Source organism: Serinus canaria, chromosome Z (assembly GCF_022539315.1).
Source record: "Serinus canaria isolate serCan28SL12 chromosome Z, serCan2020, whole genome shotgun sequence".
Lineage (NCBI taxonomy): Eukaryota > Metazoa > Chordata > Aves > Passeriformes > Fringillidae > Serinus > Serinus canaria.
In genome coordinates, this window is record NC_066343.1 from 65,140,184 (window position 1) to 65,155,796 (window position 15,613).

The 15,613-nt window shown below is 39.8% G+C and overlaps 1 protein-coding gene across 2 annotated transcripts in view; it reads left to right on the forward strand.

The window, feature by feature from the left end:
* Positions 1-15,613, forward strand: part of ADAMTS12 (ADAM metallopeptidase with thrombospondin type 1 motif 12) — a 147,041-nt gene that overhangs the window by 74,195 nt on the left and 57,233 nt on the right. For both annotated transcript variants that reach the window (XM_030237353.2, XM_050987013.1), the window contains 6 exons: positions 94-290; positions 2,197-2,280; positions 3,902-4,026; positions 5,191-5,340; positions 7,809-7,952; positions 8,621-8,765. In XM_030237353.2, the coding sequence (XP_030093213.2) occupies positions 94-290; positions 2,197-2,280; positions 3,902-4,026; positions 5,191-5,340; positions 7,809-7,952; positions 8,621-8,765 (845 nt within the window). The remainder of the gene's footprint in view (positions 1-93; positions 291-2,196; positions 2,281-3,901; positions 4,027-5,190; positions 5,341-7,808; positions 7,953-8,620; positions 8,766-15,613) is intronic.

Below are 15,613 nucleotides of genomic sequence, written 5' to 3' on the forward strand. Positions count from 1 at the left end.
TCACTTCCAGCTAATATCATCCTGTAAATGTTACAGCCATACAGTTCAAGCTTAAAAATATTTTCAAGACAGCATTCCTTTTCACTCTTCCAGATTCCCATAGCTTTTTCAAACAGCAGCAGCATCGGAGGGAGAGATGGGAACAGAATCACGCAGCTGCCAGGAGGGTTTCCCGGCGCTCTGTCAGCAAGGAGCGATGGGTGGAGACACTTGTGGTGGCAGACAGCAAAATGGTTGAATATCATGGAAGTGACCATGTGGAGTCATATATCCTAACTATAATGAATATGGTATGTACAATGTTTTTGGGTTTGTGGATAGGTGAATGGAGCAAATCTGAATTGGATTATGCTGCTGATTTTCTAACAGGTCTGCAGCATTGCTCATGGAGAAAAGTGTAGTATCATTAATATATATGAATTGAAACTCTGTATTTTCAAGCTTTTTTAACCTTGTATTTTGTATAGGCACAATTTTTCTCTGGATTTATGTGAGATAAATCTCATAGCTGTAAAAGCTAGCACTAGTTTTCTTTCCATTGAAATTCTGTGTCTCCCTTGGAACCTCTTGCTCAGTGGCAATTTCAGATTTTTGGCTATGGCAGAGAGAAATTCTACAGGTTTTAAGTTTATAAATTCTTTCACATATTTGTGTATGAGAAAGGCACACAGGAGCCTGCTGGAAATTGTAGTAACTTTGCAAACCATTGTAGCTTTTGAAAACCAGCTTGTTAATGTTTTGGTCACGAATGCAGACAGTGATATATGAACTTTTATGAAGCAAGTTAACTGTCCCAGTTGAAGCCAATACAACTGTTTTTCCAGATAAGTATCCTTCTTGGAGTACAAAGTTTGTATTGGAATAAGGAAAAGTTGAATTTCAAATGCTTTCCTGTGTGGAAACTTTCAAAATAGAAGCTGTTCTGGGAAAAGCCATAACATCTGCCCATAGATATGCCTTCTGTTATTAATTCCTGTTATCAGTATGATGTGTATCATGGTAGATATTGAGCTTGAGAGTACATTGAAAATGTGTTCTGTCTGGTTATCATGGAAATGTGCAATATATGTGGAGGTAATCAGAGTGTTATTCTAGCCATGGTGGCTGATCTGTCCTGTGAGTTTATACAGTATGTTCCCAGCTGTGCCCCAAGCAGTGCCCCAGCTTGCTGCTGAGGCAATGAGCCTGAATAAACAGGTACAAAGGTTGTTCGAGCACGTGAGGTTTTGTCCGCACAGGGAAAACTGCTTGGAATAAAACCCAGTCATTATCAATTCAGGAACAAACAAGACTCGACATTTTCTCTGCAGTCTGACCTTAGATATTAGGGTTATTTAAAATTTTTCAATTTTCAGTAGAATACCTTGAAAAAAATCCATACCCAAATCATACCTCTGTAAACACAATTTCTACTTCATCTTGGTATTTCTCCTTTAGTGGTCTTCTCCATAACAGTTTTTGACCCAAAGGCAATCCATTTTGTTTATTCGTATTTCCTGTGATAGATGGCATAGGTCACACATAGATATGTATAGATACACTGTGATTATCTTCTGCTCTGATTCCTTTTCCTCCTGCCTAATTCAACATTTTGATGATGTTTATTACAATTGGGTCACATTTTTGCAGAGTTCAGTTCTTGTTCCTTTTTATGTGGAGTCTTTTTTGAATGGAGTTGTTATCTTTGCTTTCGTACTTATCATCCTCTCCTGTACTCTGAAAACACAAGAGTAGCCATTATTCAACTAATTTCTCTTCGCCTAGTACTGACTAAATTTGCTTTTTTGTGACAGAATCCTGTTTGTTTAAAACAGGACGATTTGATATGCTGGTTTATTTGCACCCTGAGTGGACCTCTCCATCAGTGTTGCATGACTGTAGATGTTATTTTCCTTTCTGCTAGTATTTTTATGAACTCAGAAATTTTTGAATGTTTTTAGTCTTGTTTGGACTTTTGCTCTTTAGCTTAGTAACTTTTGCCAAAGACTGTATCATCATTCATTAGGCAGAGTTAGCCTTTGCAGTAGTTGTGAAATATCACTATTGGATTTCAGTAAACTTTCAATGATTTGAGAATTTAAAAAGCAAAACAATCCCCAGATCAACAGTATGCTAGAAGTAAATGTATTTTCTCTCTGAAGATGTGTTCTGCTATAGAGGAATCATTTAATCTCATGTCTCCTGGCCCTGGCACAGGTCACAGGGTTGTTCCACGATCCAAGCATTGGCAATGCAATTCACATTGTGCTGGTCCGGCTCATCCTCTTTGAGGAGGTGGAGGTAAGGTTTTTATTTACCTCAAAATATCACTAACAAAACTTCTGGGTTCAATGCATTGAGCTGTAATTATATTTGCTTAAAAGAATGTTTTAAATTTACTCTGTTAAAACCTTCGACATGTCTGGTTTTAGGATAAATGCTGCCCTGGATAGCAAAGTATTTTAACTGATGACTTCAGGTATTTCTGCATAAAATTGCATAGGAAACTGTAATTAAAACAGGCAGGTTAAGAACAGGGAAATGGAATCTCCCAAGTGTCAGAAGAACATGGCATGCCAAAGAAGACTAGATAAGAAACAGAAACTACACATCAACATTTAGAATTTAATTACCTAGCATTGCCTAAAATGTATTATGAAGTGTAATGCTATGATATTTGCAGATATCTGAAGAGGTAAATCTCCTGTTGTGCAGTTCAAACACATATTTTTCTTTTTTAAATCTCTTTTGAAACAAAGAAAAGTGAGGACAAAGTAGATGTTCATTGCTGTAATTAGCTGTATATTGACAGTTTCCAATGTGTCTGTCTCACAAGTATGTTACTATATACTTAAATACATGCTGATTGTCATGATTTTATGGTTATTTTTTAAATGCAATGCATGATAGAGCTACCTCTGACCAGAGGTACACCTTAAAGGCATTTTCTCACTGGCTTAGAATTTATAACCACAAGCCAGATGGTCCCAGTGCTATTAAAGGCAGTAAACCAAACCTCATTTCTTTGTCTTCAGAAATATTTGTTGGGATAGAGTCTGTCCTTATAGCTCTCAGCATAAGTGGGACAAAAACTTGAGGTTCCACCTAAACAGGACAATCAGGAGCTGAGATCCATGATGACCTCCAATTAACTGTATTTGCTAAACTTCTGTGGTTGTTTGGATAAAAATGTGGATTCCTGTTGAGGATTGACAATGTTGGAAGTAACAGTGTTAAATACCTTTCAAAATTTGTTTTTAGGTTCCCCAGAAATTACTGTCTGGTAACACTTAATCCCATACTTTGATACTTGTTAAAAACAAAGCAAACTGAGGCAAGATAAAGTGAAAAGTAAAGTAAAAATTTTGGATTAATTCATTTTCCATACCTTTTATTTAAGGTTTTCAATAATTTGCATGTAAACTGTATAGTAAGTTGAGGAAGAAACATTTATGACTGCATTGTTTCTCTTTGGAATTGAAAAATATTGTGAGATGAATATTCTGTTAGAAGCATAATTGTTGTCTGAATATAACAGTGTTCACATAACATTGAGTGAGAAATTTGATCACAAAGTCCCACAATAAGTAATCATCACCTTCTCTTCAGAGGAAAATTTGATTTCAAGAGAATATAAAATGTTTGAAAGTTTCAGTTCAGTGTTGGATCTTATGAAGCTCATTTATCAAAATGTATGTAGATTTCTGCATTCTGTAATTTTTCCTTTAGCTGCACCAATTACAGAAATGTCAGCATTTTAACTTAAAATTCAACGTTAGATAAATAGGTGTCATTGCTCCAAATGATGGCTCTAACTTTAAGCAAAAGCATAATCGATTAAATTCAGATTATCCATCTTCACTGAAGTGTTACTGCAATGCAGTGTGGTCTTTACAGTAATATATTCTTCATTTCCCATTAGCAAGGCTTGAAGATAGTGCACCATGCTGATAAGACATTAGCCAGCTTCTGCAAGTGGCAGAAGAGTGTCAATCCCAAGAGTGATGTGAACCCCACACACCATGATGTGGCCGTCCTTCTTACCAGGTATGACAGCAGTGACTGACTGTTGTTCAGTTGCATTTCTTTGGTGGTGATATTTCCTTTATAGGCTCAGGCCACCACTTAGTTCATCCTGCTCAGAAACGTGGCTGAAATAGTGATGATGCTACATGTGCATACAGGTTAGAGATGCGTCTTAGTCACAAAATAAAGTTTTGTGGGTCCCCAGAGGTGAGCAATTTCCACAGCTTGGGTCATTTCCCCCCCTTGATCCTGTCTCATTTTGTGCTCAGTGACTTCTCTATTCTCATTTGAGACAATATATCAAAACAAGGTAGCATGTAGATGAACAACTCCTGAAGAAATGTGCAGGTGCAGCTCAGAAAGGACGAGTATTATGCAAACAGGGGGCCATTCATTTTTAAGCTTTAAAGCATATGATTTTTAAATATCTCCATATTTAAGGAGACACAAAATAATTTTTAATGTCTGAGCAAGGGAGAAACAGAAAACTTGAAAGTGGGGTTGTCTGAGGTTATGCAGGGAGTTTATGTCATAGCATGAAATGGAACTTCTGCTAGTCTGTAAAAATTGATATAGGAAAGATTGAGTCTGTGGTCTAAAAATACCAGTCCTTGGCTGAAGTCTGTCAGGCAAAAAAACCCATCCTAAAACACCCCTCAAGTGGCTCAGTAAAAAGAGTCGCAGAATCTTTAGGTTGGAAGAGACCTCCAAGATCATCAAGTGCACCCTCTGACCATTCCCCACCTTCTCAACCTTTTCTCAGTCAAAAATCTTAAAAAAAGAATGTGAGATAATTTATCACAATGATGTGAGTTTTCACTATCCAAGTATAGAGTACTCAGACAGTTCACTTGAATGAAGCTGAGCTATGGTGGCTTTAGTAAACCCTGTTTTAAAACACTGCCAGACCTGGAGGTTCTAAAACTTTGGCTTATGGGAGTTGACAGTAAGTGTATGTATCTAGGCCCTACAGCCACATAATTACTGGCTACAAATTATAGAAGTATAATATAGTAGTAGAACAAGTGCATGTTGTTCCATACCTGTTTGTAAAAGACTTTCCACTAGGATTTACTCAAAATTAAAATTAGCACTTTATGAGATGGAAGCTTGCTACCCAGTGTCAGTGACACTCCACAGCTGGTTTTAAGCTCTTTAAATGGCACATCTCTTTTGTGATTCTAGAAAGGACATTTGTGCTGGCATGAACCGTCCCTGTGAAACCTTAGGCTTGTCTCACCTGTCAGGCATGTGTCAGCCTCACAGGAGCTGCAACATCAATGAGGACTCTGGCCTCCCCTTGGCTTTCACTATTGCTCATGAACTTGGACACAGGTACAGTTGACAGGGAAGGGGGAACCTCTCTGAGTAAAATTTGTTATTTGCATGTTAATACTCAAATTATGAGGCAGAAACAAAAGAAAAAGTGAGTTAATGTTTCTATTATTAAAATCAAAACTTATTTCAAAGCAAAAAAAAATTGTTAAGCCTTTGATGTGTATTTCACATATACAACTGTTCAATACATCAGAATGAAATAGCATCACTCAGTCATGCTAATTTTTCCAAACGTGCTAGATTTCTATGCAATTACTTTAGATAATCCCCAGGTGGATCCAAAATATTTACAGTAAACAAGCCTGTCTCACTGTGTCAAGGGATTTCAGTAGTGCAGATTAACTAGAAAATATTTTTAACTCATATAGAAAAACTCATATCCTATATTTAATATTTATCCCTTTTTTTTTTTTTTATGAACCAGTAAAGTTTTTTTTGGGCATTTCTTAGTAAGTCATATTTTCTGTATAATAATGCTATTGTGGGTACACTTAGACCAGGATAAATAAAGTTCCTGGATATTTCATTTTAGATATGGTTAATTTTTTTTTAATGATTGGGAATTTATGTTTGAACTAAATTTCTAAGAATTTTAGATTTTTGGAGTTGTTTTGGTTGGTTAGATGGTTTATTAACTCACTTAAAAAAACCTGATTTTTGAAACAGTTTTGACACAGCTCTTTTCCTCAGGGCAGAGCATTATCTCATGGAAACTCTGGTTTGACTGTAATGCCTGCTCTTTTCAGCTGGACTCTGTTGCTTGGCTAAGTCACATGGTCATTGCTGTATCTGCAATCACATTAATTTCACTGTGCACCAGCCACCAATCAGGATGGTGTCTCTTATTTCCTCATAGGATGTAATGATGATGATGATGGTAATGGCCCTGTTGACCATTAATTTGCCACTATTTATTCAATCTCTCCACTGCCAGAAAGGAAATTGTATAAATAAATGATGCTGAAATCACTCCAATTGGGTCTGGGTGATTTGGGTTTAAGTCACTTGGTCCCCATAGCCTGTTGCTGGCATGGAGCTGTTTTTATTCACACTAATGATCTGAGGAGCCTCCTTCCCCACAGATTGATCCATCTGTGACCTTTTCCTGTCTAGCCTGGCTGGCTAGTGACTCTGTGTCCTTTGGAGGCTGTGGGGCTCAGTACTGCTGTGCTTGCCCTTGCAGGAGTAGTGCAGGGCCTTTCCTTAAGGACTGTCTCCATAAGGAATGTTGAATACTGTAGGATTTGTAGTCACCCTGTTCACCTCAAGCCAGGCTAGTGTGCACATGTTGAGAAGTTCAGGTACAGACAAGTTTGTAGGAACAGATGAACAAAAAATAAAAAGACAGACCTGCTCCCATACCTTAGATAAATGCCAAAAGTCAGCTCTTCCCCACACTGTCTCTCTAGATGTTTGCAGCCTTAGGATTCAACAGACCCTGTTTGTGGAAAAGAGCCTGTCAAAAAGGGGAGATTCTTGAATTTATGCTGCTGACTCATTACTGGAATTGGTTCTGACTGAAATTAGCTCCGCTTTCACAACTTTTGAGCCATGATATGATTTTTAAGAAACACAGTCTTAAGTAATTTGAACACACTTTATCTGATTCGCGACTGAATCATGACCTGAGTAAGCTCTCACTGCTTTCAGGACTTAAACACCTCCAGATGTTAACAATGTAGGTGTCAACATCTGCATATATCAATATCTATGTATGGTTTTATTTATATTATGAGATAATCTTCACTCTGAGGTGACGAAGAGACATGTGTGTTACTCACTTGAATACTATCCAAACTTTTGCTTATGACTTCTGTAAGCTGTTTAATAAAAAAATTCTCAGCAAGTCAGAGATGCTGGAGAGAACCTGCTGTGGAGATCTATTTGCATAGATTGAGAAAATTAAATGGGATTAAGGAATAGAGGTTGGAGGAAATTCACTGAACATTCAGTAATTTTGTAAACAGTATCTCTTGTGCAGTCTGTCAAAAGTTTTAAAAATGAAAAAAGCAGTAGAGACATTATTATGAGAGAGTTAAGACAGAATGTAAAAAAGCCTCATCTTAAAGTGGTGCAAGTTTGGGTTCAAGAGTTAGGGAGCAGTCTTAGCTGTAACAGCTGTAATCTAACTTTTAGGTTTAAACTTTGATTTCTGTCCCCGCTGTGCACTAGTATTTGGACTCCCTTAAAAGTACAGAAGTATAGTCTGTGACAGTCTGTTCTTTATTTCGTGCAAGCCAATATTGTTGTGCATAAGAGACATGTTTGAAAGCCTGTGGGGTGTAGATTTTTCATAGATTTTGGGTCGTATGTTCTGTGTGTACATTTTCTTTTAGCAAACAGATAACTACAGCTCTGCAGGGGAGGAAGCAACATGTCTTTTCAAGCATGGAATGGAACCTGTAAGTAAGTGTTGTGGTACAGCCAGTCAGCTGGAATTATTAGATGTTGTTTTTTACCTGCAGTTTTGGAATCCAGCACGATGGGAAGGAGAACGACTGTGAGCCTGCTGGAAAGCGCCCGTATATTATGTCCCGACAGTTGCAGTATGATCCTACTCCCCTCACCTGGTCCCAGTGCAGCAAAGAGTACATCACACGGTTCCTAGAGTGAGTGGTCAGATTGTAACATTTGCCTAAATTGAGCGCAACTGTGCTGGAATTCAGAGTACATTTTGCATTGATTATTGTAGGGGGTTTAGTGTTCTTGAGTTGATTTCCCTGGGGGACATACCACTGTCCTGGTGTTTACTTATTTGGGAAAAGCTCTCTAAAGTCTTGTAGTCTGGAACGAACTCAAGTCTTGTCATATTGGCTCAGGTTTGGTGTAATCTGCAGCTTTTTGCAGTTACCAGGAAGAAAGAAGCCTTTCCATCAAGGGCCCTGACAGAGCCTCAGACTCTGCCTTTGGCCACAGTTTCATGTGTTTGGCTTCAGTGATTTATTCAAATCCGTTCCATTCTTTTCAGGACCTGCAATGTGGTACAACTTTAACTACAGACTGTGGAGTTCTCTGAAGCCACTCTGCAAACCATACTGAGCTCATGGTATTTCCTCTTTGACAGGCTGTATTTTGCCATTTTAAAACCATCGCTTGCTAGACTGAGTGACTGCTTTGTTTGCAGCATTTCAGCCTAGCTTGGCTGGAATCTGGAAGTGTTATTAACACAGGCCATAATCAAAATTACCCCAAAGAAATAGATATTAAAAGTCTGTTTAGAAACATCAAAAAACTGTGGTGGTAGGGAGTTTCTTAATATGGAATTTTTGTCTTTTAGTCGTGGGTGGGGATTCTGTCTGGATGACATCCCGCAAAAAGAAGTTCTAAAGTCCCCAATCATTGCTCCTGGAGTGATTTATGATGTGCACCATCAATGCCAGCTTCAGTATGGTTCCAATGCTACATTTTGTGAAGATGTGGATGTAAGTGCTGAATGTTTTTCTTCATTCTCCTAGTAAGAATTCAGAATTCTTGAGCAGCATGGAAGTGGATTCAGTGCGCCTCATTTACAAATGCAGTGTGTTTAGAGTCTCACAGGCTGGATATGCAGTGCAGGCATTGCCTAACACACTTAATTCTGCATATTCTGGAAGCAAGTTGTTATGCTGTTTGCCTTGTGTTCCACAAAATCCTTGCTGGATCTCAGCCATATCTATGGTTAAGTGCCTGTCCTTCTGCACTGTGGAGTCGTTATGGTTTTAAACTTGTAATACTAATTCTTAGGAAAATTATTAATGCAACTTAAGTCCAATTTTAAAATATTCTTCAACCTTGTGGCTTTCAATTGACTAAATAATTCTGGGAACAAATCTTCAGTTCTAGGAAGAGTTTTCTGAAGAAATTAGGGTTGTGTTCTCTTCCCATACATCCTGATTTTTCATACTCTTTATGATCTAACAAAACAAAAGAATATTTCAGTCCCTGTGGAAAATACTTATTTTGAAAACCCGATATTTTTGTGTGGAACATAGACATTTATGCAGAAATGCATAATTCATAGAGTACCCTGCATAACAAAACAGTATTGTGAGGAGATGCAAAGGAGAAGTGAAGTCACAACAACCCTCACAAGATTGTGGAGCCCTGCAAAGTAACAGGTTGTGTTAGCTGAAGTACATGGCATGGTATTTTACTAAAATAGTAGTACCTAGACTGTTCAGAGGTCTTTGGGACTTATAGCATTGTCGAGGTTATCGTGGATGTTGGGTCTTCAAAGAGACAAGAACAGTTGTTGGTGGTAGTGAAGTTGTTTTTTGCATGAGTACATCAGTTTCAAAGGCAAGTAGTCTGTGCGAAAAGCTTTCTGGCCAAAGTCCTGATGTTTTGGGCAAAAACAGCAGCAGCAGCAGCTCCCACACCTTTTTTCTTCTTCCTTCTTCTTTCTCACCCCAATACAAGGGATTTTATTCATAAATCATCTAATCAGGTAAAAGCACGATTCTAAAACATTTTTCTTACACCAGTCTGAGCTTGATTCTAATGTGTGAAAGTAGTGTCAGTTCTTACCCAAAATCTATGTACATAATTTTATCTATTTATGCAAAAGTTACTATTTGTTTTCTTACCCAAAATATAGGTACATAATTTTATCTATTTACATGAGTAGTTCTATCTATTCTATCTAGAAATGCAACCAGTGTTCTGCTGTGTTTTTATTATGCCTGGACCTGAGTTAAACTAGGGTTTAGGGCCTTTGACTAGCTAACAGTCTCTTAAGGCACTTGAAATATATTTCTACTTTCTTAAAATTAAAACTTACACTTCTGTCTCATGTCTATGTGGCTTAATATATTTCAGCTTCTCTAGAGGTTTTAATTCAAACCTTGCATTTCTTTTTCTCTCTGAGGGACTCAGAGAGGCTTCTATTTCATGCACTCCAACATAGCATATTTACACATAGAACAGCTCAGCAAAAATGTTTCCAAGTGCTATCCTAGATAAGTGATCACTAATTTTCCTGTGTTTTGAGCAGCAATGTTCAGTAAATGCTGGAGACAGCACCCAGCCTCCTGGCCCTGTCAAACACAGATGTGTTTTGGCTATGGGCAGTGCTGGTATGAACACAGCTCTGCACTGGGCACTGCTGATGTTGACTGTTTATTACATTCAGATAATTGTGCGTATCTCCATCTACCTATCTCTTAGAGATATTTCTCATTAATCTTCTCAACCTTAATAGATAACATGATTACCAGTGTTGAATTACAACTGCTGAATCTGAAGAAGGTATTGAAAGATTGCTTTCATTACCTGCTGTTACAGTTTCCTTAGTTACTGTAATTTGTCTGTTAGTACAGATAGAAAATTAGGATGTAATTTTGCAGTATTGGCTCAGTCTGTCTCTCCTTGAAGTTGAACCTAATAGGCCTTTACATTCGCATCTCCTGATTAACCAATTTTACAGCTAGACATATGTCGGAAAATTTATTGGTATCCTCTTGTTTTGCATTTTGCTGAAAGGCCTGTATTTTTCTGGTAGTTGCAGTGGCAGGAGATGGAATTGGGAACAGTAGGGTCAGTGTGGAATGTTGAATCATCAGTCTTTTTGTCATTTTGTCTAAGAGGTCTGACTATTTTTTGCCTTTCCTCTTTACTTATTTACTTGCTCACTGACAAACTGCTTTTGTTTTGTACATTTTAATGTCTGACTGAATTTGATCCACAGATCCTTTTTGAGAGAGCAATCTACACTTAGCTGAATATGCCCTGGGGTTCAGTGATTACACTTAGCAAAAACTAATATTTATAATTCAGATAGTGGTTTTCTTGAAGCACTTAGGCAGCAGAATGTTCTGTGAAGTATATAAATATTGTCCCTCTAATAAGGCAAAGAAAAGCAAAATATCTGTTAGATGGAGGAATTTTCCAAGTCATAGCTAGACCCATAGTTTCCTATAGAACAGCCTGTAGGATATCAGAACACTCATCTTTCTGCCTTTTTCTCCAAAACTTCCTTTGGCTTCCATAAAACTTAGGGGTTTTTTGGCTCAGCTTTCTTCAAGGCACAGACCCTTTTCTCACAGATTGGATGGAAAGTGTCGATCATACTGCTGATGAAAAGAAAACCCACTTGCTTTGCAGTGAATCCATAGCAGAGTCATGAATTTCTGTGTGTTACCTCCAAAGGCATGCAGTACTAGTGCATCCTCTCATATTGTTGCTTTTCACATTGTAGTGCATCTCCTCTGCTGTCATTTCAGTATTCTTAGAGACAAAAAACAATTCTGGGACATGGAGATAAATATGGAAAAATCCTTGCAAAGCTAAAGATTTCCCTTCTTGAATTCTTGACTTTGAAATCTATGGGTGAAATCTAATAATAAAAGTAATGAAAAGCTGTGTTCATTTTCTATGCCAGTTTCTCTGATGTTGTCTGAGGCTTGGTGCAAGAATACATTTTATACACTAAAACCACAAAATATATTCTGTGTAGAAGAGTTTAAATAAAAGATGACTTTGATAATGAGAGAAAATTCATCAGCCAGAACACTTGGGTACCTCTGCCTTAAGAACCTGATAATGATGGCTTCACAAGGCCTTCATAAGGAATGCTACCCTTGTACTATAAACGGAGAACTGCAAAACAAATTTTGTCCTGAGTACATTGCCCCAAAACAGTGAACCAAGATGCAGTGGCCAAGACATTGTATTCCAGCTGGAGGGCTGGAGTGCTTTGAGATGTTCCATGCCATCAGCTTTTTTCTGGTGCTCTTGTTGACAAACCAAGGTAAACACACAATGGAGGAAGTAAATGAAAGAGAACTCTCTAAAAGCTTGTGCCCAAGCTTAGCCAAACTCTGCATTTCCCACTTGGATGAACATTGCTGCTAGCTCATTGGGGCTGCATTTTTGGAAGTGTGCAGTTTGTATGTTAACTTTCAAATCTGGTATGTGGCTTGCTGTCAGAATCCCAGTGGGAGCTGCTGGTGGGATCCTTCTTATCTGATGGCACTTGGAGCTGTCCCTTCTTCACAGGTTGATGCTGCCAGCTCTATTCCATTTTCCAGAACTGGACTATGGCATCCAAACAGCCTGAGTCAAGACCTGGGCTTTTGCTTCTGTTGTTCCTCTTGGCAGTGTGCAGTCCCTCTGAGAGCCATGCTTTGGAAGTGGTGTTTCATGCAAAGCCCTGATCAGTCAGGAGTTCCAAGCATGCAGGGCTCCTGCATGCCAGACAAAGAAAAGCTGGTGTGCATGTGAACTGAAGAGGGAGAAATGGCCATCCAGCTCTAACCTCCCTTTCTGCAGAATAGTTCTGGCTGAGTGAAGTGGGTTTGGTAGCTGGAATGTTTCTTGCCCTGCTTTCTTTGTTGCCTCTCAGGAGTTTCTGTCTGTTCTGTGGAGTTGAGCCACTGCACGTGGATCAGCTTCTGGAATGCTGTTGCGGTGTGATGTCATCGTTTTTCTCAGGTATCACGGTCCTTCCCCAGGTGCCAATCACCTCTCGTTTCTCCCCACCCTGACCCCTGCTGGGTGCTGTCTATCAGCCCTGGCATTCCAGAAGGACATCGAGTGATTGGCAGTGTTCAAAAGATGCCTTGCAGTCCTGGGGGGCCATTGGCCCACCCAGGTGTCCCTTGCACCTGAGACCTGCTTGCCCTGCACCTGGTTGGTGGGATCCCTACCCCTTCCCTCCCCCTCTCCCTGGGGTTAAAAGAGCCAGCAACTACACAGTTTGGGAAGTTCTGTTAGACCTGTTACGGGATTCAGAAGCTTGCGGGTTGGAATAAAACTCTGGATTCAAACCCTCTTACAGGACCCGACTCCTTTTCCTTCACCTCACCTTAAAGCATCTGCACAGAAGTAAACTGGGGCTTTGCTTGTCTGGACTTGTCTCTAGCGCCAGCTGCAGCATCCAGCATAGCCAGAGGTATCTCTGAGGTGACAGCACCACAGTTGCCCCCTTTCTTTCAAGAAGCAGAGGCTAGTGAAGCCCAGACAAGTCCCGTCTGGATATATTGGTAAATATTCCAATATATTGGTGTCCAACATGGGGCTGCTCCGATCCTGGAGCCCCAAGAACCTCCCAGAACCTCAGCAGACCACGCAGAGGCTTTTAAGTCAGTTTAGCGTCCACTGGAAGAGCATTGATGGCATAGCTCTCCAGCAGAGACTTTGGGATTTATCCCACAGAAGCCTTGAGGACATTCTGCGCCTCTGGAAAGCACAGCTCCTTTTTGGTGAGCAGTTTTCAAGGGGGAGAGTAGGGTAGCTCCTCCTGCCCGAGGAGCAGGAGTCCTATTCAGGTTGAAGAGAAAAAGTCCTGCCAGACCACCACTGACAGCACCGTTTTGGGGTGAGTATTATCTGCTCCATAGAGGCGTATGTTATAAATTATCAGATCGGCAACCAAATTTATAAAAAAATTTAACAAAGATTTATTAGATCTACAACAAAAATAGAATTTCGAAAAGCCACCACAGCCAAGGCACCGTCAACCCCGGGAGTCGGCGCTGGGTGAACTTGGATCCGACTGACTGGCACTAAGGAGTGCCAGCGTCTCCTCAGCGGTTCACCCCAATGCTTCATGCAGCTGGCTTATATCCCATTTATTCCGCCTGAGGCAGAAATGACAGAAGGTTCTTTTGTGTCCCTTCACATGTATAACTGGGACCATACAGATGCAGAAGTGTACAAAAGCCAGTCCAGAGGTCCGGATGGCTGTCTGGACTTCTTCAGAATAGCCTTCTTTCACATGTAACAGAGTATTTCCAGTGCTTGAGCTGGTAGATGCAATCTCCCCAGGTGCAAGTTCTCGTGAACGGCTCAGACATTCCTGGGAAATCGGCGTTCATGGCCTGGGAAGGTTTCATTCTTACGTTAACGGGCTTGATATTATCTTAATGATGTCCGGGAACTAACTGAATGGAAATAACATTCTCCTCCCAGCCAGGGTGGTGAAAGCCATATGTTGGATCTCACAATATTTTATATTCATACACAGCATGAGTTATCTCTACTATATACTACAGGTAGAAGCTCAAATACAGTCTCTGCCGAGAAATCTGTTCTTTTTCGCTCTTATTCAGAGCACATAAAGGCTGCGCAGGCTTTATGTGAAGGCTGAGCAGAGGGACTCTCTCGGCTTTCGAGCTCTCTCGGCGCGGGGCGGCTCCGGTTTCGGGATTGTCACGCAGCGCGGGCGGGGGGATTCTGTCCATCCCCCAGCGCGGCGTGGCGAGTTCCGATTCCCTGCCGCTGCCGGCAGCATTTTTAAAATCAGCAAGGACTGCTGCACTGTTTAGGGCTAAAAGTCTGCGTGTCTTCAGTTCTTAACCGCGTTTTTTTGGTTAATTTTGGAAGTTGGTAGCTATTTGGTTTTGTTTTCGGTCGGCGGGAGTTGTGTTTTGCCTTTTACATCTAACGTGGGCTCTAAGTTAAGCACAGCACAAAAAGGAGTGTATTATCAGATTGTTGGAATTTTAGTGGAAATGTAATGTTTTCTAAGGGAAAATTGAAACGGTTTCTAAAGTGGCTTTTTCTACACTTCCCACAAATTTCTCCTGAACAGGTCCACAGTATCCAGTTCTGGGACAAAGTAGGGCATGAATTGATAACCTTGGGAAAGGACCGGGATGCCTGAGACAAACTATGACATCACACTGCAACAGAATGCTGTCTTTTATTGGCAACCTACTGCATTAAACTGGCACCACTTTCTGAGTTATTTAATATGCAGACATTCACCAACCTTTACTCTTCCCAGCCCACTATGCTTTTTTCTGCCAACTAGCTGACTGCTTTTTTTTTCAGATAATTTCCTTGCCTACTGCCAAGCTGATGTTTTAGGAAGCCTGATCACTTTTTCCTCATCTAGTTTTGGGACCTCCATTAATATTGTTGGAGACATGATATTGTTTGTATTTGCATGCCTGGCTTCTGTAACCTTCTTTGATTTCACTGTATGTTTCCAGGCAGACAGCAATGCAGAATTGAAGATGGTATTGCTTAGTACTCATCAAATGAAAATTTGTTTACCTTATCTGAAAACAGCATTGACCAAAGTTTGTTAAGCCATTTTGCTTGTGTTTATCTAGGAGCTGAGCAGGCAATTAGGAGAATATTTGAAGTTACATAGTTCAGGGAATTCACTTGATAGTGTTTACCATTTTTTTATTTTTCAAATAGTCCCTTTTTGCACAGTAATGACGAGTATCTAAATTTGGACCCTTGGTAGTTCCTATCTTGTGAAAAACCCTGATCCCTCTGGAAATACAACCCTTAGAAGGCTTTTTAAGTGGCTGTACAAAACTCTGGGAGGCTTTTGAAA